The sequence below is a fragment of the Diabrotica virgifera genome, chromosome 4 (genome assembly GCF_917563875.1).
Source record: "Diabrotica virgifera virgifera chromosome 4, PGI_DIABVI_V3a".
Classification (NCBI taxonomy): Eukaryota; Metazoa; Arthropoda; class Insecta; order Coleoptera; family Chrysomelidae; genus Diabrotica; species Diabrotica virgifera.
Window position 1 is genome coordinate 259,214,866 of NC_065446.1, and position 21,739 is coordinate 259,236,604.

The 21,739-nt window shown below is 32.9% G+C and overlaps 1 protein-coding gene across 3 annotated transcripts in view; it reads left to right on the forward strand.

The window, feature by feature from the left end:
* The window catches only part of LOC126884135 (aromatic-L-amino-acid decarboxylase), an 80,167-nt gene extending 58,720 nt beyond the window's left edge, over window positions 1-21,447 (forward strand). For 2 of the 3 annotated variants that reach the window (XM_050649993.1, XM_050649994.1), the window contains exons 10-12: window positions 16,679-16,887; window positions 19,456-19,539; window positions 21,159-21,447. In XM_050649993.1, coding sequence (XP_050505950.1) covers window positions 16,679-16,887; window positions 19,456-19,539; window positions 21,159-21,315 — 450 coding nt within the window. In that variant the 3' untranslated portion in view covers window positions 21,316-21,447. The remainder of the gene's footprint in view (window positions 1-16,678; window positions 16,888-19,455; window positions 19,540-21,158) is intronic. The other variant, XM_050649995.1, reaches the window with a different exon arrangement.
* Window positions 21,448-21,739: the final 292 nt, after the last annotated feature.

Consider the following 21,739-nt stretch of genomic DNA (forward strand, 5'->3'; position numbering starts at 1 on the left):
AAATTATAAACAACGAAGCTTTCGTATATTTACTTTGCTGCTTCATAACTTTTTTGCAAATGATTGGAAAATTTTTTTAAAGCATTCATTTTCAAGACCTATGAAATACGCATTTTAAGTATTTTTTAAATTAGAATATAATAAACAATTTCTGAGAAATGTTAATTTGTTTATAACAATTTTTTTAAACATTTAAAGATTATGCAAAAAATGAAAAATTTATATTTTGTCGACAAAATATTAAATAGGCATCACACCTTTATAATATTTCTAGGTTTGATCAATGTCTCATGTTTATTTTGGTTATTATTGCCACTGTAAATTGTTAATTAATAATTGAATTGTTGCTAAAATATTCGTTTCATTTTCACCGGCTTCTGAATTTATAATCTATAACAAGAAAGCTTTTATTTCACCAAGCTATATAATTATTGATAAATAATTACTGGCCCAAAAAATTTATTTGAAAATTCGAGATTTTGTTGGGAAAACCCACATTTGCTTATGCAGAATTTAATTGCGGTGAATTTTTATTGAGGTGTTTTAGTTGTAAAGTTAAAATCTTCAGAGTTATAGAGCAATAATTGAAAAACTACGATTTGTCGGCGCCATTTTGTTTATAAAAAAAGTAGCACACTATCTGCGGACTTTGCATACCTATATTATTAATATATAGGATCTTATAATTCGATTCCAGCCATAAAATTGCTGGTAAATAACTTTTCCATGAATTTTGCTAATTAGCCCAGAGTAATATACGAGTAAAATTGAATTATCTTTCGTTATATTAATTATCGTTTTAAAGTTATTAAGCAAAGAAAGTAGAACAAATTAGATGTTTCTCGAAATTTTTAAATATTTTATTTATTTTTTATTAATGTTCCGGTCATATTTGAGAAGGAGCATAAGTGAATTATAATTATTGAAGTTGTCGCCTAACTTTATCTGCAAAAATCTGAATTCCACCTCTCACATCCACCTCAAAACAGATCCGCCCTGGTCTATTGATACTTTTATAGAAAATAAGTTTGGACTGAAATCTGAAAAATAAGATTTTTTTTTCATATTGTGTGTCAAGTCATTTTAGTGTTTTCTCTTCTTTTTATTATTTTTTAGTACATGCCTCATAATCACCTTTCTTTTTGTCTTTTACATTTTGTAGCAATCGCATTCCTGGTTTTTCTTTCTTATTTCGTATTCAGATTCTGGATCAAACAACTTTCTCCTTTTGCATTTTTAAAAAATTTTCTCTACAAAACTTGACTCTTATTGGTCTGTTTAGTTCAGATTCAGGTATACGAATTCTGTTAATTTCCTGTATATTGTGGTTTTTATCTACAACTACAACTACACCAATTTTTTGCATTCTTGTAGCTATTTTTTCTTTTGTTTAATTTTGTTTTGCTTTTTCCTCCATCTTTTCATTTTTAACTTCTTCTTCTTCTTCTTACAGTACTGTCTCCTATCGGAGGTTGGCTACCATCACAGCAATCTTAACTTTGTTGGCTGTAGCTCTGAACAACTGTATTGAACTGCACCCATACCACTCCCCTAAATTTCGCAACCAGGAACCATTTTTAACTTACGGAATCTAATTTTTCGTTAATTTGTTCAATATTACCGTTTATTTGTTGGACATGTATTCAATTCTATCCACATCCTTCGCTATATTTTCAAAGAAACTTTTTGTGTGCCTGTTATGTCATCTAAGTTTTGATAAATCATATTTTCCCATAAAAATTCGGACTTTTGCGGCGTAGATCTCGCACATATTCAAAATAAATACTTCCACCTAACTTAACATAATCTTTGAAACAAAAATAAATATGATGGCGTTGTTGTATTTCCTCGTAAATTATGAAATTCTCACTGCTATAGGAATTTACAATTTTTTATGTAACCAGCGAGTATTTGATTGTTTTTTTACGGTGACATTTACTTCCCACATGGTGTCGAGGATCTGGTCTTTATTTCATGAAGTCATATTAAATATGAGAAACTATAATACATACGTAAAAAATTATCCATACACAAATTTTTACTGTAGTAAGTAAGTAAAAATATGTACAATAGTTAATGATAAATAAAACTATTGATGGAAAGATTAAAAAATATAATATAGTACTTGCTAATGAAGAAAAATTTAACCACAAGCATTTCTTTTTCAAATTTTCCATATTTAATTTTAAATTCACATATTTGTGAGGTTCAATTTCATACCACAAGAGATAATCAGGCATGTTTAGTTACAGTAGAGTCACAAAGAAGAATAAAAATACCAAGTTTCTTGTAAAAGGTATATATTAAAATACCCTAAATAAGGGTCACAATACAAAACGTTTTCGGATTAAGGAATCCATCATCAGTGTTTAAAAACCCTAAAATTAACCTAAAATAATTATAACCTAATTAAATGAGATAAAAGTTAAAATTGACAGAGGTTTTCAAGAACAAGAGGCCATACTTACAAAATTTGCATGCCTGAGCCACCAAAATGTATTGGGTAAAAACCCTTTAAATGTAAATGATAAAGTTATTTTACATATTTATATAAAAATTATCTGATGTTAAAGATAAACCTGGATGTTACCCAGGGCAACACAGGACTCTCCCCACGTGGTTGGAACTTTTTTTGGAGAAAACCTCACATATTGGATTTCAATGGCCAACTGACAACTGAATTCAAAAGTTGTCAGTTGGCCATTGAAATCCAATATGTGAGGTTTTCTCCAAAAAAAAAAAAAGTTCCAACCAAGTGGGGAGAGTCCTGTGTTGCCCTGGGTAACATCCAGGTTTATTTTTAACATCAGATGATTTTTATATAAATATGTAAAATAACTTTATCATTTACATTTAAAGGGTTTTTACCCAATACATTTTGGTGGCCCAGGCATGCAAATTTTGTAAGTATGGCCTCTTGTTCTTGAAAACCTCTGTCAATTTTAACTTTTATCTCATTTAATTAGGTTATACTTAATTTTAGGGCTTTTAAACACTGATGATGGATTCCTTAATCCGAAAACGTTTTGTATTGTGACATTTATTTAGGGTATTTTAAAATATAACTTTTACAAGAAACTTGGTATTTTTGTGATTTATGGTATACAGCCAGCTACAGGAAGTTTATTTTCCTCGTGAAAGAAGAATAACTCTGAGCTGGGCTGCCTGTGGTAACTTAAGATACATTTTTAAAGAGAAAGTACCGATCAACATAAAAAAAGGGCGTTCAACTAGTGTGTCTTGTCAGTCCTTACTAATTAACTTAATTAGAAATAACCCAAAGAAACATGGAATGCTCAAAGATTGGCTTAAAAACAAGAGACAGGGTAACAAACGAGGAGAGAAAGTCAAAGCTAGATGAACGTCTCGAACGGCTTAAATGGAGACGGGCAGGATATGTAACACGATTGAGGGATAGAAGATGGAGGAAGATTCTGTAATGGAGGCCAAAACGTAGCCAAAGCAGATTTCCCACCCGCTGGTAAGAAAACATCAAGAGAATCTCGACGTATTGGGTTGCAACAGTACAAGTTACAAATAAATGGAAAAACTTAAGGAGGACTATGAGCAACTGTGGATGCAGAGGCTGTAGGATAATTGATGATATGGAGTATCTTTAAGGATGTCCATTTAAATTATTTTTCATATCAGTTTGTTGGGGATATTCATATCACTTAAGTCTTCAATCATTGCTCTTCAGCTTAAGGATCTGCTTGATGTTTTTCTTTATCTTATTATTTTATTTTTATAATCTTTGTTGTTCGATCTTAACCATTTTAATCTTTGTTTTTATTTTCTATTGCAGGATTACGTTTAATACCAAACCACTCATTTCTACTTTTTCTTAGGATGGTACATATTTCTTTTTTTGTTGCTTTGTTGATGCCTCTTTTAATTTTATTTTAGTGTTCTTTAACTCCGTTTTCTTCAAAGTGCATACAATTATTTTTCATCTTTTCCTTTGGTTTCTCTTTCTTAGAGTTTATCTATATTCCCTCTACTGTGCTTGTTTCTCTTTACTGTTTTTGTTGATTTTATGTTACATTTAGCAATAACTAGGGTATACTCTACTCAGATTCGACAATATTCAACTGACTAACATGTTACAGGAATACCAGATAGTAAACATCTTTGTCTATTTCGGGTCTAGTATAACTAACGATGGTAACTGTGAAGCAGAAGTTCGGAGACGTATTGGTATGGCAAAAAATACGATGAGTCGCCTAACTAAAGTTTGGAAAGACAGATCTATCTATCAAAATATTAAGATGAGACTGGTGAATGCCCTTGTATTCTCAATATTTCTATACGGAGCAGAGACTTGGATTCTTCGCGCATGCGAGCACCAAAAAATTGATGCCTTTGAGATGTGGTGCTGGAGAAGAATGCTGTGCATACCTTTAGAGCTCATAGGACAAACGTTTCCATTCTAAACCAACTCAAGATTAAAAAAAGGCTGTCCAGTGTCCACAATATGTCTGCAACGAATACTGCAATTCTTTGGTCACGTGGTTCGCAGAGGTGACGACAGTTTGAAGAGATTAATTGTTTCTGGAAACGTTCCGGGGAGAAGATCAAGAGGACAGTCACCAACTAGATGGTCCGACCAAATAAAGCATTCAGCTGGAAACTCATTCTGCGAAGCTCTTAGAGCAGCTGAAGATAGAGACCAATGGAGAAACATTGTTAGGAATATTGGAAGAAATCACGATCCTCAGTAATGGGGAAACGACAACAGAAAAAGAGGTTATACTCAGGGTCCAAATTAGCTCCTTCTTTTTATAAGACCTCTAGGATATTACATCGCTGCTATTTCATTAAAACCGTCATCTCTTTCAACTAGTCCATTAAAAATCTTATAACTGATGCTTCTATTTTTCTCTGTTACCTATCTTTTCTAAGGTTTCATCTGTACCCTAATATATATTTTTAACTTTCGTTACTTACTTCCCAATAAAAATAAGATCCAGAATGAATTTCTTTTATGAACAATCTTAATCCATCTAAACGGATGCAACTATGAATTAATAATTAATTAGCAGAAACGGCAAAATAAAAAACTGTTATGAAATTGTCTAGTAGATGCAAATTCCCAGACAATGAAAATGACACCACAGGTGTTAATTAAACAGTAAAAGCCAGTCTTTTAATACTCGAATATTCGTTTATATGTATTTACTGGATAGAATAAGATTGCATCACGGATATTAACAACAACAGTAATAGGATTTAAAGTAGCTAAGAATAATGGCAAGTAATTTTCCGCTATTCAACCATAGATTTTAATTAAGAAATGTGTCATAGTGGAGTTCCCTATCGACACGGCAAAATCAAATCGATTGATGAAAAGTCTAAAGACGGTTGTTCACTAAAGAGACTGTTGAGTTTATGTTTTGGTTGCGTTTTCTAGAACTCGAAAAACAAAAACAAAACTGAGACAAAACCAAAACTCTTGTATCCATTATAGTCTAAGAGCTAGTGAACCCTCCGACTAACGGTCGTCCTGTAAGGCTAGAAATTTTTCTAGTGATAATTCATAGCACACCAAGGCTAAAAACCATGACCTGGCAGGCATCAGCCGTGTACTTGTATCTACCAGGTGAATCGAAAAGTGCATAGTTTAGGGGTAAAATAAACTTTCTCCTGTAAGGTTTAAATTTAAGTATGTGTTTGAGTAAGTCATTTAGAAGAAATGTGTACAATGACAGGCGATTCTGAAGAGCATAAGACCTTGCCAGGCGAGGTGAAACATTAGGGGTTTTTCCTAAAATTATTTTTTTTGCATCGAACAATTTTTTTTAGATTTTTTGAATCATTCCAAACAGAAAAGGTCTTTAGTGATTTTTCTCTTAAGTTAATAGTTTTTGCTATACCGGGTGTCCACTTATATTTTCTCCCATTTTAACTGCCTATGACTTCTAAACGGCTCAAGATAGAAATATGCGGTTTTCGCTGAAATGTTTTATTTTAGTAAAAGTTTTGTCTGAATGGATGGAATTTTTTATATCGCTTTCAAATACGAAATAAAAAATGGCGAATTTTTGAAAAAAACTTTGTTGACTTTTTTTTAATGGAACACCCAGTATATTTTCAGCGATATAAAGTTTTTCAAAATCGGTTGTCAAATCACTGAGTAATTAATTTTTAAAATGAGAGGTGCAACGTGGATATCACATACCTAAATAACATAACTAAGCAAGTTACTCGTATGTGATTTCCACATTGCATCTCTCATTTTAAAAATTAATTGCTCAGTCACTTGACAACCGATTTTAAAAAATTTTATATCGCTGGATAGATAAATGACCGTTTCTTCAAGTTTTTAGGTAAATGACCATTTTTTATATCGCTTTTAAATAAAAAATGGCGGATTTTTGAAAAAAAACGTTGTTGACTTTCTTTATTAAAACACCCAGTATATTTTTTTGTGTCTTGAAAAAACAGTCATTTATCTATCCAGCGATATAAAATCTTTTAAAATCGGTTGCCAAATGACTGAGCAATTAATTTTTAAAATGAGAGATGCAATGTGGAAATCACGTAACATAATAAATATCATTTTGCTCAGTTATGTTATTTAGGTATGGGATATCCACGTTGCACCTCTCATTTTAAAAATTAATTACTCAGTGATTTGACAACCGATTTTTAAAAAATTTATATCGCTGGATAGGTGAATGACCTTTCTTTCAATTTACAAAAAAATATACTGGGTGTTCCATTACAAAAAAGGTCAACAAAGTTTTTTTCAAAAATCCGCCATTTTTTATTTCGTATTTGAAAGCGATATAAAAAATTCAATCCATTCAGACAAAACTTCTACTAAAATAAAACATTTCAGCGAAAACCGCATATTTCTATCTTGAGCCGTTTAGAAGTTATAGGCAGTTAAAATGGGGGAAAATATAAGTGGACACCCGGTATAAGCGATCGAAAATTTTGAAAATTGCGAAATCGGCCATTTTTAACCCTAAATCGGACACTTATCTAAAAATTTTAAAGTTGCCAAGGTAGGTGGATATTCTTTAAACATTGATTGATGAAATCCCAAAGTTTTTTGCAATGCAATATCGGAAACCCCTATGTTTTTTAATTGTTAATCAAGCGGGCGCGACACTATAGTATAAGTGAGGACGTTTGAGTTAGCATAAATTCATTATCTAGAGAATGGGCAAATTTCAAGAGAAATCCTCAGACAGGTCGATTTTTATTTTTAAATTAGGACTTTTTGGCATATATATAATATTAGTGACGTCATGTATCTGCGCGTGATGACGTAATCGATGATTTTTTTAAATGAGAGTAGGGGTTGTGTGAAACACAACCATTTGAAAGGTTATTTAATTCTCTACTTACTAATATAAACATTAACATAATTATTTATACAGGGTGTACAAATTTTTTTTTATTAAATTAACTATGATTAAATTTGACAAATAGAAGAAAAATTTTGTTTGTACGCCCTGTATAAATAATTATGTTAATGTTTATATTACTGAATAGAGAATTAAATAGCCTTTCAAATGAGCTATCACACAACCTCTACAAAAAAATCATCGATTACGTCATCACGCCCAGATCGATGACGTCACTAGTATAGTCTATATGCCAAAAAGTACTAATTCAAAAATAAAAATCGACCTGTCTGAGGATTTCTCTTGACATTTGCCCATTCTCGAGATAATGAATTTATGCAAACCCAAACGTCCTCACTTATACTACAGTGTCCGCCCGCTTGATTAGCAATTAAAAAAACAAAGGGGTTTTCGATATTTTATTGCAAAAAATTCTTCGGGATTTCATCAATCAATATTTAAAGAATATCTACGTACCTTGGCAACATTGAAATTTTTAGATAAATGTCCGATTTAGGGTTAAAAATGGCCGATTTTGCAATTTTCAAAATTTTCAATCGCTTATATAACAAAAACTATTAACTTAAGAGAAAAATCACTAAAGACCTTTTCTGCTTGGAATGATTCAAAAAATCTAAAAAAAATTGTTCGATTATACAGGGAGGTAATAAGAATAGAATTGTATAAAAGTTTATATTGAAAAAATTAAAAAAAAAAAAAAATTATACAAAAAAATATGTATACAAAAAAAATGTATAAAAAAAATTAAATCTTATTAAAAAAAAAAAATAAATAAATAAATAAAAAAAAGTATAATAAATTATAAAAAAAATAAAAAAGAGAAAAAAAAATTAAAAACACAAAGAGGGTGTAAACCTCCGCGGGATTGATCCGGGTTGAAGCCTTATCGCTGTGTAAAAAAAAACATATTTATTAGCATTTAGTATTAGTATTTAGTATTAGCATGTAGTTTTTTTTGTCGATTTAATTACTTGTAAATTAATTTAAGTTGGTTAGGGCCATGAATGAGGAGTATACCTACTGGTCAATTAAATGTTTCCACTTCTACATATGTATGTATGTATGTGCGTGCATAAGTATTATATGTGCGCACATGTACCTAATGTATTATGTAATGTATTATATTTGGAATATTGTAGCAAACAGTAATTTATTATCTATCGTGGCTGAATGGATCAAGTAATCCAAAGCCAATAAGGAAGAAAAAAAATTGTTCGATGCAAAAAAAAATAATTTTAGGAAAAGCCCCTAATCTTTCCCCTCGCCTGGCAAGGTCTTATGCTTTTCAGAATCGCCTGTCATTATACACATTTCTTCTAAATGACTTACTCAAACGCATACTTAAATTTAAACCTTACAGGAGAAAGTTTATTTTACCCCTAAACTATGCACTTTTCGATTCACCTGGTAGATACACGTGCACAGCTGATGCCTGCCAGGTCATGATTTTTAGCCTTGGTGTGCTATAAATTATCACTAGACAAATTTCTAGCCTTACAGGACGACCGTTAGTCGGAGGGTTCACTAGCTCTTAGACTATTAAGCGAACTACACTTTGTTCTAGTTTTGTTCTTGTTTCAGTTCTTTTGGACTGGTTATCACGTAGAAGTAAAAGAACAGTTTTTTCTTCAATAACCAATCAACAGGTTTAGAGAAGAAGATTTTTGATTCTTAGTTGTTTCTGGTCGGTATCGAATTCCTTGGAAAAAACGGTTTATTTCTGTCATGTAGAAAATTCATTGCATATAGCCAAACCACTTAAGTCTAAAATTCTGTGCTGCGCCTGATTTTCTCATTATTTTTGTAGTTTCCTCTTTCCCGTTGATATTGTGAAATTATGTTTTTAACTTTTTTTTCAATGTATATCCTTCTCCTTTACGTGCCATCTCCGCGACGAAGGTTCTCAATCATCATTGCTATTCTAACTTTTGACACTACAGCCCGAAAGAGTTCAGTTGAGCTGCATCCAAACCATTCTCTGAGGTTTTTCAGTCAGGATATTTCTGTTCTACCTATGCTGTGCCTTCCTTGAACCTTTCCCTTCAATATTAATTTTAGGAATTTATATCTGTCATCACGTGATATATGACCCAGATATTGTAGTTTTCTTATTTTGATGGAATCCAGTATCCCCTGCTGTTCTCTATTCTTCTTAGTACCTACTTCTTCATTAGTTATTCTGTCTCTGTCCAGCAGATTCTCAGCATTCTTCGATATGTTCACATTTCAAATGATTCCAATCTATTGAGACATTGTTTACACTCTACTACATAATATTTGTTTCATATTATTGAATGCATTTCTAGGATGTCTATCCAATCGGTGTCAAATAATTGGGCAATTTCTTTGTATGAATCCAAGGAATCTACATGATTCTCTGTTTCGGCAAGGCATCTATTAGGGTATATAACATTTCTTTAGGTTTGCAAAAAATTGCAGTTTGCTTTTATTCCACACGAGTTTGTGTTTTGTTTTTGATTCGCCCTTTTAGTGGAAAACCCCCATAATAAATTATTTATAGCTTACATAATAGGATAACTATGGTAAATCATAGCAGTCGCGTTTTTCTTCTTCTCGATTTCAGGAATTCCAGGAAAAACTAAGTTAGTTGGCTGGTGGGTTCTGAACAACCCAGATGCAGGTGTAGTTTCGAGTAGAGGCCATTGTGTCCCCTGAAAATAAATCTTTTAACATCCACATTTATTCAATTTTTGATTTTACACATTTAGTATGTAATCTAAACGTATCAACTGTTTTGTGATGGAGTTACTTCGCAAGTACTCCTAAGTTCACTGATGATGGCCCGATAAGACCGAAAACGTTTTGAACAATTGTAATCCTTTTGGATCTTTAAAATTTTCATGTTTTATTAAACATATTACACCAACTACATTGAAAGTTTTTACTTAATTGAAAAAAAATATGATGGAAGACTTGAGAGCAATGCGAAGAAAAGAACTAATGGAAGAAATGTTGGTATAAGTAACAAAAATTAAAATAAACACGATGGTGAACGGCATAAGGATTGACGCGAAGAAGAAGAAGAAGACAATACTTTATTATAATATTTAATATCTAATAAATGTGTTTTTTTCTTGGCCGTGACTGGGCAGGCACCATAAAAATATATAGGTATTTCAGGAATCATTCTCTACTTCATTACAATATAATAGACCAGTAAGGATCTGTGAAAAAACGTCTATTTTTGGATGTGAGAGGTGGCATTCGGATTTTTGCAGATAAAGTTAGGTGACACCTTCAGTAATAATAATTGACTTATGCTCCTTCTCAAATATGCCCGGAACATTAATAAAAAAATTAAAATATTTAAAAATTTCGAAAAACGTCGTTTTTTTCTGCTTTCTTTGCTTATAACTTTAAAACGATTCGTTTTGGAACAAAGTCGTACAAAAATAAAATAAAGATAATTGAATTTTGTATGATCTACGACTGGTCAAAAATGTCTTAACGTACCTATTACCTTTTCTGCAATATAGCAATAAATACAAAATAAAGGGGCAAAATACGCCTGTTGTTATTCAATGTTTTTAACCACTTTGGTGGCAATTGCAACATACTTAAACCGTGTACTAAATTTCATTAAAATCGACCTAATAGATTTTGGATAATAAATTTGCAATCTAAATGTTTTTAAAAAAGATCAAATTTTTAAAAATCTTTCTGAACAAAAAGTAGACCATTTAGAAGTTGTCTAATTTTTTTACACATAAAGAGGTGCTTTACCTATCTAATACACTTTACAGAATTAAAATCGGATTATTTAAGGGGCCTCAGCAATGTTTTAAACTTATAAACAATTTTTTGGCTCATAAAAAAATACCTTTGTTTAATAATAAAGAAATTAATTTTTAGCAATGCAAATAATTAAAACCGGTATAATTTGACTTAAACTTTCAAATGCTGTCAGCAGAATGACTATTTTATTTTTTAATCAAAAGTTATTCGCGTTCAAAAATTGCAATTTTTCGAATTTTTGAAAGTTCCACTGCGTTTATCTCAAAAACTATGCATCCTACGAAAAAACTTGTAAGAACATTTTTTGCTTAGAATTACCCAAGAAATACAAAAAAAAAAAATGTTTTATTTTGCGAAAAATCGATGTTATGTAATTCCTCAAGTTCTTTGTTTATAACAATCTTATCGACATCCGGATCAACTGTTACCCAAAAAAATCGTGTTCTACGGGTCAAAAAATACATAAAAATCTTGGGTAAGTCCATCTAAATAGAGGAGCCCGTAGCACCCCCTCCTGGCCACAGGACTAATTTGTTTATAAGCCAAAAAATTGTTTATAACTTTGAAACTTGCTGAGGCTGCTTAAACAATCCCATTTCAATTCTGTAAAGTGCATTAGATAGGTGGAGTGCTTCTTTATATGTAAAAAAATTGACAAATCTTTGTATGTTCTAGTTTTTGTTGTGCAAGATTTTAAAAAATTTAATTTTTTAAAAAAAGTTTAGATTGCAAAATTATTATTCAAAATCTAGTAAGTCAATTTTAATGAAATTTAGTGTACGGTTTTAGCACATTACAAAAATTTTCTAAGCGAATTAGGAAGGTTCCAAGTGTAACCTAAGTGATGGAAAATCATTGAATAAGGACAGGCTTGTTTTGTCCCCTTAATTTATATTTATTGCTATTTTGCGGCAAGGGTGATAAATTAAGACATTTTTCACCAATCACATCTGATAGGAAATTTAATTATCTTTGTTTTATTCTTATACGACTTTGTTCCAAAATGAATCGTTTTAAAGTTATAAGCAAAAAAAGTAGAAAAAAAAGGAAATTTTTTGAAATTTTTAAATATTTTATTTTTTTATTAATGTTCCGGGCATATTTGAGAAGGAGCATAAATTAATTTGCACTTTAATAAACAATTTGAGATACGCTGATGACACAGTATTAATAGCAGAAACCCCGGAAGATCTCCAAACACTGATAAACAGAATAGTAGAGTGCAGCGAAAAGTTCGGTTTATCACTTAACATCAAAAAAACAAAAATAATGATGGTGTCGAAATCTCCACAAAATTTTTCTGACATAACCGTACATGATCAAAGAATTGAGCGTGTTAGAAAATATAATTACCTGGGAACTGTGATTAATGAAAACAACGACAACTCTGAAGAAATCAAGATCAGAATAGAAAAAGCTAGAGCTACTTTTACCAAAATGAAAACAGTTTTATGCGGAAGAGAGCTAAGTTTAAATCTTAAATTTCGCCTGATGAGATGTTACGTGCTGTCAGTTCTTTTCTATGGAATGGAAGCTTGGACACTGAAAAAGATCGATACAAGGAAAATAGAAGCAGGAGACTAAGTTTTCACTCTAATGGCATATAACATATCCCACCAGAATGAAAACAATGGGAACCTTCTCTGGTTACACCTCCGAGGCTTCTACAATTTGCAAGCCATACGGATGCTGAGACTAAGGAAGATGAGGGAATTCTACAATTTACAATTCACGTCACATCTGCTCAGCGCGGTAAAGTTCCAACGAGACTGGTTCCCTTCATACTCCACACAGAGTAAATGTAAATCAAAAATGAATGAATGAAGGTTCCCATTGTTTTCATTCTGGTGGGATATGTTATATGCCATTAGAGTGAAAACTTAGTCTTTTGCTAGCAGTTGCCGCTAGGGCATCTATGCCATTTCGTTCGTTGCAATTCGGGACTGCACGCTGGGGTTTGTTTTGGTTGGATCAGGGAGAGCAGCATATGTGCCTCCTGATGAGAGACTAATGAGTTTCGAAACCGGTAGAGGTGCTTGCAGCACTCTCTGATTGGACTGGAATATGGTTCGGCTGTATTTTCGTTTTGCAACGAAATTGAAAATGGTTATTCATTTTTGAAAATAGAAGCATTCGAGATGTGGATGTACCGCAGGATACTGAGAATATCGTGGACAGATAGAGTGACAAACATGGAAGTGTTGCGAAGGATGCAGAAAGAAAAAGAACTTGCGCTTACTATTAAAAAGCGCAAACTGCAATACTTGGGACATATAATGAGGGGACAAAAGTACCAGCTACTACAATTAATTATTCAGGGAAAAATAATAGGTAAAAGATCCATTGGCAGAAGAAAACATTCATGGTTGAAGAATTTAAGAGATTGGTACAAGTGCAGCAGCTGCCAATTATTTAGATCTACGGTATCAAAAATACGCATAGCCTTGATGATAGCCAAACTTCGGAACGAGGACGGCACCTGAAGAAGAAGAAGAAGATAAATTAATTATTATTAACGAAGTTATCACCTAACTTTATCCGCAAAAATCTGAATGCCACCTCTCACATCCACCTAAAAACAGATCCTTACTGGTCTATAACTATACTATTAAAAGCACCAATTGATTTTACGTAGAAAGATCTTTTATGATGATTACAAAATACGTAAGAACCATTAACATTATAAATAATAAATCTGAAAGCATGGTATGAGACATATTATATTGATAGAATTAAATATCTCACTTTTCGTGTAGACCCAAAAAAATTGTGATTGAGTTATTTTTTATCAATCATAAAAAATCATAAGAAGGATCTGCCAATAGTTCTTACTGGTCGTTCTAGTTGGAAAGCCTGGATAATCACATGATAAAGCAATCTTTTCTAATAGTTTTGACAAATTTACTTATTATTTTTGTTCAACAGTCTTCATCTCTTTTTCTTTATGATGTACTTTCCGTGACAAATGACGGCGATCATCATGGCAATCTTTATCTTGTCTGCGCTCTCTATTTTCGTTTTCCCATTACTGAGGATCATGATTTCCTCCACTCTTCTTTTTCTTCTTCAAGTGCCATCACCGCGACGGAGGTCGGCAACGATCATAGCTATCCGAAGTTTAGACACAGCTGCTCTGAAAAGTTCATTTGATGTACATCCGTACCATGATACTATGACAGGAAGATATACACACTTGAAATTCTAAATTCAATCGACTGGCGCATGACGTCACTGCGAGACTAAACCAGGGAACTTGTGTGTATCTTACTTTGACGATGAATCATATGGCAACGCTTTTTCATTACTATAAATGAATATAGAGAGTTATCAAGTAAAATTCTATCCATCCGTTATTTTGACACGTAAACGCTATTTTTTTACGGTATAAGTTTTAACGTATATGTAATTTTAGAGTTATCAAGTGCTTCACGTTAAAAGTTGGTAGCTGTCAGTCAAATGTTGTATTTGACAGCAATATAAATATAATTAAATTTGTTTAAATTTTTTTCTATTTTTGGTTTCTTTCACCCAAGATACATAATATTTTGTAATTTTGCCTGGTTTTGTACAATTTGGGTTTCAAAATTTTTCCAAAGAAATATGGAAGAGATCTTAGAACAAGCAATAAGGTACTTGAAGCCAATGACGAAGATTTAGAAAAAAAATTTGAAAATAAAATGTTTTCCACCAACTCCAAATGTTAGCAGATGGTCAATCAACCAAGAAAACAAAGACAAAACAATAGACCTATTAATGTACAGAAATAAAATTTCATAACAAAGAACAGATGACATAACCACACATAACAGAACTTAAATGTCCGAGTCTTGCCGAATTAGTGCGATTCGCTTCTAACGTTACCGTATTTCAAGCCCGCTATTCGACGTACCGTAACGGAGCCCGTAAAAGTTAAAATCATTTCCGTTATTCAATCTTCATACTACGCATGCTCCATTTCTAAAATAACGTTACCGTATTCTCCTAGAAGTACTTGATAACTCTCTAAAACTTGAAACTTGAACTGTTAACGGTGAGTGTCCCTTGATGCCATATGTTGCACTAAGTACAGTGGAACCTCGATAACTCGGATTAATTGGGACCGCGGCCAATCCGGGTTATCGAAAATCCGGGTTAGCCGGAGAGCATTGTAAAAATTAATAAAATACGGTATACTTATAGATAAAGTCCGTTATATTTAAAATAACATGAAATATATATGCACAGTACACATCTAACTAACTTACCTATTATAGTCGTATATTGTATAGAGTATAGCATATACAGTATAGATAGAGTATTGTTCATTTCTAGGTAAAAAAAACTCAGTCAGTTTCGGTTACGTGTCAATTTCGTCTGCCATCGGAGCGATGTTATGTTATTTAAGAACGTGGCTCTTTCATTGTTTAAAGTTTAAAAGACCATTGTTCTAAAAATAATTTTTTAAAAGACAGTTGAAAATAAATAAAGAAATAAAAGGTGCCTGTTGTTTGCGATAGCCCGATAATGGATAATGATCGTCGCTCTGCCGCCGCTACCGCCGTGTGCCATGAGTCATTTTTACCGTATAGTTCAAATTACGAATACCCATTATCTCTCAAATATTATATTATGGTCCAAGCCAAGTTTTATCAATGAAACTCGATATTTTTAAGACATTCCAGAAGCGGCTACAGATAAAATGTTTTAACATAATACATACATTTTTATTGTTGAAATGTTTGTCTGATGAAAATCGGTCCGGGTTAGCCGGACCTCCGGGTTATCGGGGGCCGACTTATCGAGGTTCCACTGTATTCATAAATAGTTACTTTATGGTGAATACGTGGTTTGAAAATGTATAATTAATTTGTAAAAAAATAAGATAATATGTAAGATAATAATCCTGTCATAGTATCATGCATCCGTAACATTCTATCAGGTTACGCAGCCATGATATTCTACGTCTTCCTATGCTTCTTTTTCCTGAGATCTTTGCCTCCATGATCCGTTGGACCAAGTTGTATATCTCTTCACGTGTAATATGTCCGAGATACTCCAATTTGCTCCAATACTCATATAAAATTTTCTCCATTACTCTCTATCTTTAGCTGTTCTATAAGTGGCCCACTGAATTCTGCATTTGGTCGGACCATCTGATTGGTGACGTCCTCTTGGAGTTTTCGTCGGAACGTTTCTTCTTCTTAAAGTTCCATCTCCTAGCGGAGGTTGGATATCATAATGGCTATGGTCACTTTGTTGGCTGCTGCTCTGAACAGTTGTAATGAACTACATTTAAACCATTCTCTAAGGTTCCTCAGCCAAGAGATGCGTCTTCTTCCTATGCTTCTTTTTCCTTGGATCCTTCCTTGCATAATAACTCTCAGCAGCTCATATTTCTCTCCTCTGGTAATGTGACCCAAATACGGAACGTTTCAAGAAACAATAATTAATCTCTTAAATATTTGCATTATTTGTACGCTGTATCTTTATAATTTCGATATAGGAAACAACAATTTCAAATAATGTTTTGAGTCATGTTCATTTTTAAACATTTTATTCTTCTTTAGGAATTACAGGACGAAGTATTCGACCTCTTGGAGAGAAAGAAGAAAGAAACTTTGGCCCACAAACGCAGTTTCTTCGTACGGATGGTCAGCGATCCGAAAATATACAATCCGTCGATAGCGAAGTCACTGCCGTCCACGAGAAGGCATTTGACAGAGACTGCGGACTCGCCCATGTCACCCGATGGAAATATCACTATTCAACCACCCTCGTAAGTTTCTTTCTATGTATGTTGGGCTAGTTGGGGGTTTTTAATAGTTGGATATTTGCGGATAAGTTTTACGACGCCTGAAAAGAAGACGCTATCATAAAAATGAGAAAAACTGAAAGGTGAATAGTTGTAACTCTAAAAATTGAACATCAAATAGAAGTAAACACAGTCTAGCTAGCAGGAGGGATATCTTAAAACTAATAGCAGCCTAGATGCTGTTAAAGCAGCCTAGATGCTGTTAAATGCTGTTAGAATTAGATTAATATTATTACAAAATTGAGTATTATACTCAACAGGTTTCGACATCCTCACTACTTACTGCACTAGGTAATACAGTGGTACCTATTTATTATTATATATATTTATAACATATTTTTTGTTTGTTTTATTTACAAGATAATTTAATAGGACATAAAATTGCAGGTCGCGTCCCACGAAAATACATTCTCTAAAAAGGTAAAACAGAACACATAAAAATTCTATTTTGGCGTAGATCCTGAGGCTTAAGTTTTAGTATAATGAAATAAAGTAGAATTTAAATCGGCTAGCGTTTTAGTCGTGGCTCGTTTATCGTATTTTTTCATTGTATTGTAGTCTTATGCCTGGTTGCACCAACAAATCTTAAGCTCCAGCTTAGCCCAGCTCAGCTTATAGATAGAACCGCTTTAAGTCTAACTTACTTTGCATCATAATTTTCGATTCTTATCGAACCAATCCACGTGGCAATCCATTGCGACAAGCTGAAAATTGATCTAAGACTCAATGGAGTAACGCGTAGATATGTTTCGTAAGCTGAGCTTAAATCACGTCTTAAGCTTAAGATATGTTGGTGGAACCAGGCATTAGGAATTTTGTATTCAAGTAGGTAGATTGTTGTTTTTTAATGTCGTTTTTATTATTTTTACTTGTTTGATGACCTTTACCAATACTAGAAGGTTCAACCATTCTCCTTGTCTAATATCAGTTGTCATTTCTATAGGTTGTGTTATTTCTATTTTTAATTTTTGCTTCAGTTGTGTTTCTTACATACATGTTTAGATGATGAGTTTAGAGTTTTATGATATCCGATACTGTCTTCAAAAAAGTCTTTTATAAGTCTTCAAAAAATATGCAGGCTGGTTTATTGTATTCTATTAATTTCTCAGCCATTTGTCTGACTTGATTTATTTTCTTAATTCTTGAGTTTTATCTTATAAAGTAAAGTTAAGCTGCTAGAAAAAGGTCAAATTGTCAAATAGTATTGCCAAGGTAATGCACTCCGACAAATCCAAGAATTATTTCTCGGTGCATTTGAAAACTGATCTATTCCTCCACAAAAACGGTAACGGGTGTGGTAAACAATTATGAAAGACGATGAAGTTGTTGAAGTACATAGTAGACACAAGCGCGACTACAGAACAGTTTTGTTTCTTATTATTCCGGAGCCATGGAAGAAAGAAGACAACACAGGAATAGAAATGAAGTAAAATAAAGGGTTTTTACAGAAAAGTAACCAGAGCAATCAAGGAGGCTAAAGAGCAATGACTACAGGAAAAATGCGGTGGAATATAGATACTACAGCCAAACATGACATCTCTATAACCATAAGAAATAAAAAGAAATGAAAAGATACCAAAAATGAAGCTCTGTAGAAATTTCAGATTCAAACCACAAAATAATTACCGAAACTGACAAAAAAATTATAAAACGTAAAAAAACATGGAGGAACTATTGGGAGACGAAAACAAAAATACTACGACGACAGCTAGTCGTCGAAATTCATCTCGGGTATGATATTGATCTCGGACAAATCTACATCGTTTTTTGAAGTTCGTTCGATTTTTTCGAAAATTCGTAGAATTGCTGGTAACATATTAGATGACATCTTGTTCCAACGATATTGGTGATCTTCACCTAACATCTCTATAGTGAGTGTACCTCCCAAATTACCCTATATATGTATTACCTTTCCAAATTCCTTTCCAAATGTGGCAGATAAGGAACTATATTTTGGCCAGTGCGATCACTGAATCTGTCACCCAATAATTTTTTCTTATGGGGGCATGTCAAATCATCCATTCATGGTCATGATATGAGTACGAATTTAAAAGAAATTTAATTAAAAATTGATCATGCTTTTCAAAATATTATGTTTGCTTAAAATGTTTACTTCCCCTTTGATTATTTTATATCTGGTTTCGTAAATTACTGTTTCACATCATGTTCATATATTGCTGTGCAATACCTCTAGGTTCATTTACTATTAATTGCATTAATTATTTGATGTTAGTTCTCGTGTTTCAGGTGATGCTCTACTATTTTTTTTGTTTGGATAATTTATTTAAGATAAGGATAATAATATAAAGAAAATATTCAATAAATCATACTGATATTAGATGATATGGGGTATTGACAATAAGCCATTGATATGTTTTATTCATATCCATTACATAATTGACAAGTGTTTAAAGAGTATAATCATTTTCTTAAAAATATGGTCATTCTCTAGTTTCCACGAAATTTTTGGCGGATTTTAATGATATAACATACCTAGTATTATTTTGAATAATAATAAGGTTCTTGTTTCAGAAGTTCGTCTTGGATAAGTTGGCCTTTGGCCTTCTTATTTCAAGGAATTGCCGAAGATGGTTCTGCTAGCGACTTGCCAATTAGGTAAAAAATTTCATTTTAATTCAGTTTTAAATAATATTAAAAAAACTGAAGTGTGACAACTATAGAGGTAATAGCCTTACTCGATACTGTATAGAAAATCTTGGAAAGAATATTGAGAATTAGACTAAATTTCAGTACGGAAAAAATCCTACATGGGTATCAGACCGGCTTTAGTAAGAACATATTATCTACTATAGACCAAATCTTCTTAAAGGAGATACAGACAACTTATTACGAAGGTAAAGTTCCTCTGCATGTTTTGTTTGAGGATTTTAGACAGGAGACAGGAGATACGTATATGATAGAGTATATAGAGTCTATGACAGTAAATAATTGTGCTTATGAAATTGCTTGGCACGGTCTCATTTCAAATCAATTTACGGTTGCAAAAGGCTTGAGACAGGAAGACCCTTTATCCACTAAGTATATTATTCAACTTAGTGTTAGAAACTGTAATCAGAAAATGCAGCATGAAGGTGGAAGAACAAATCATGAAAAATGAGCACCCATGATTTGCATTTGCTGATGCTCCAATGATATTTAAGGGTGGTAAAGAAAATTATTCGAGTGTTAAGAGTACGAAATTAGAAAACCAAGGCGAAGGATTGGAAGGAATGGAAGCTAATTCCGGAACAGGCCAAGACCCACCATGGATTGTAGAGCCAGAGCCAATGATGATGATGAAAGAAAATTATCGAAAAAGCGCAGAAATTCAGATTGGAAATGAAGACAAAACCAATTATACAATCATGGTAGGGACAGAAGAAAAATGGAAGACTTTAGTGCGAGATCTGTAAGTAGTAAAAGCTGTAGTTTTAAAACGGTGAACCATTTTGAATACCTGGGTGTTGTATTCGATTAAAATGGAAAAAAGAAATGAGCGCTCGATGCCAGAATAGCAAAAGGGAATTAGGCAGTTTAAGATCCCTAATGAATTCAAAATACGTTTCTAGACAGGGCAAACTCCAAATATATAAAAACTGTAATTAGACGCACAGTAATATATACTCTGGAGAGATGGGAAAGGAAAATATTGAGACGCGTATTCGGAGGAAGGAAGACAGAAGACGGGTGGAAGAGAAGCACCAATAACGAATTAATAGCTTTGTACTAACAACCCACCATCACCAGGTTCGTCAAGTCGCGAAAGATCAGATGGTTGGGGCATGTAGAAAGAATGGCAGCGAACATATTGCCTAAATTAGTTATGACCAGAAAACTAATCGATCCCAATAGAAGAGGTAGACCCAGGACGAAGTTGATTAATAACAATAAAGTGTAGGAAGGCCTTAAACACGTGAAAGTGAGGGACTGGAAAAGAAAAGCACAAAACAGAAGTGAATGGAGAAATACTGTTCGTCATCTTCAGAGGTCCTTCAGAGTAATTAAGAATTTTGTATATCTTAAGTTGGAGTTTTGTTTAAAATAATTGTAATTAGTTAATCTTATGATTGTGTTTTATAAAAATTATAATATACTTAGAGTTACAGGTATCTAGAGGTAAATTGTATCTAAATGTATCAGAAGAAGATTAGAGAACCCTTCTCCAATCAGAGAAATTGGAGAATAGCTCGCTTTTCAATTAACCAATCACAGCATTAACAAACTTTCCGTTACAGATTTAGGCATCTAGACACCAAAGTTCGCTTGAAGACAACGGGCAAAGGCCCGAACGGACCTTCCCCTTCGGTGTCTCCTGATGGAGAAAACAGCAGGTCCCCCAAGAGGTCTCCCATCTCTTCCCGAAGGTCATCGCCGTCCGGCACGTCGTCCTAACTTCGGAGAAAAGTCCTACGGTTATGCAAAAACCTGTCTGATGTGTGTACTTAAGAATCTAAATGTAAATTACTGACAATATGAAGTATTGGAAATCCTTAAGGTCTTCAATAATAAATTATATTCATGAGATCTAGTTGGTTATTTTCTAATGCGCGTCGAATAATATATCGCTTGTACTATTTTACAGACTTTAAAACAGTATTTCCGGTTGCAACTCTAAAACCGAAAGTCTAAACTAAATATTTTTAATAAAATATAATACGAACAAAAGTTTTACTTTCAATATTGACAATATTGAAAATAAAACTTTATAGGCGAGCGGGAGATACCCCTAAAATGACCAGGTACTGACCACGCAGAAGTGAATGGCTAATTTTATTCATACTTTATATTTTTGAAGGTGCTGAAAACGAAAATGAGG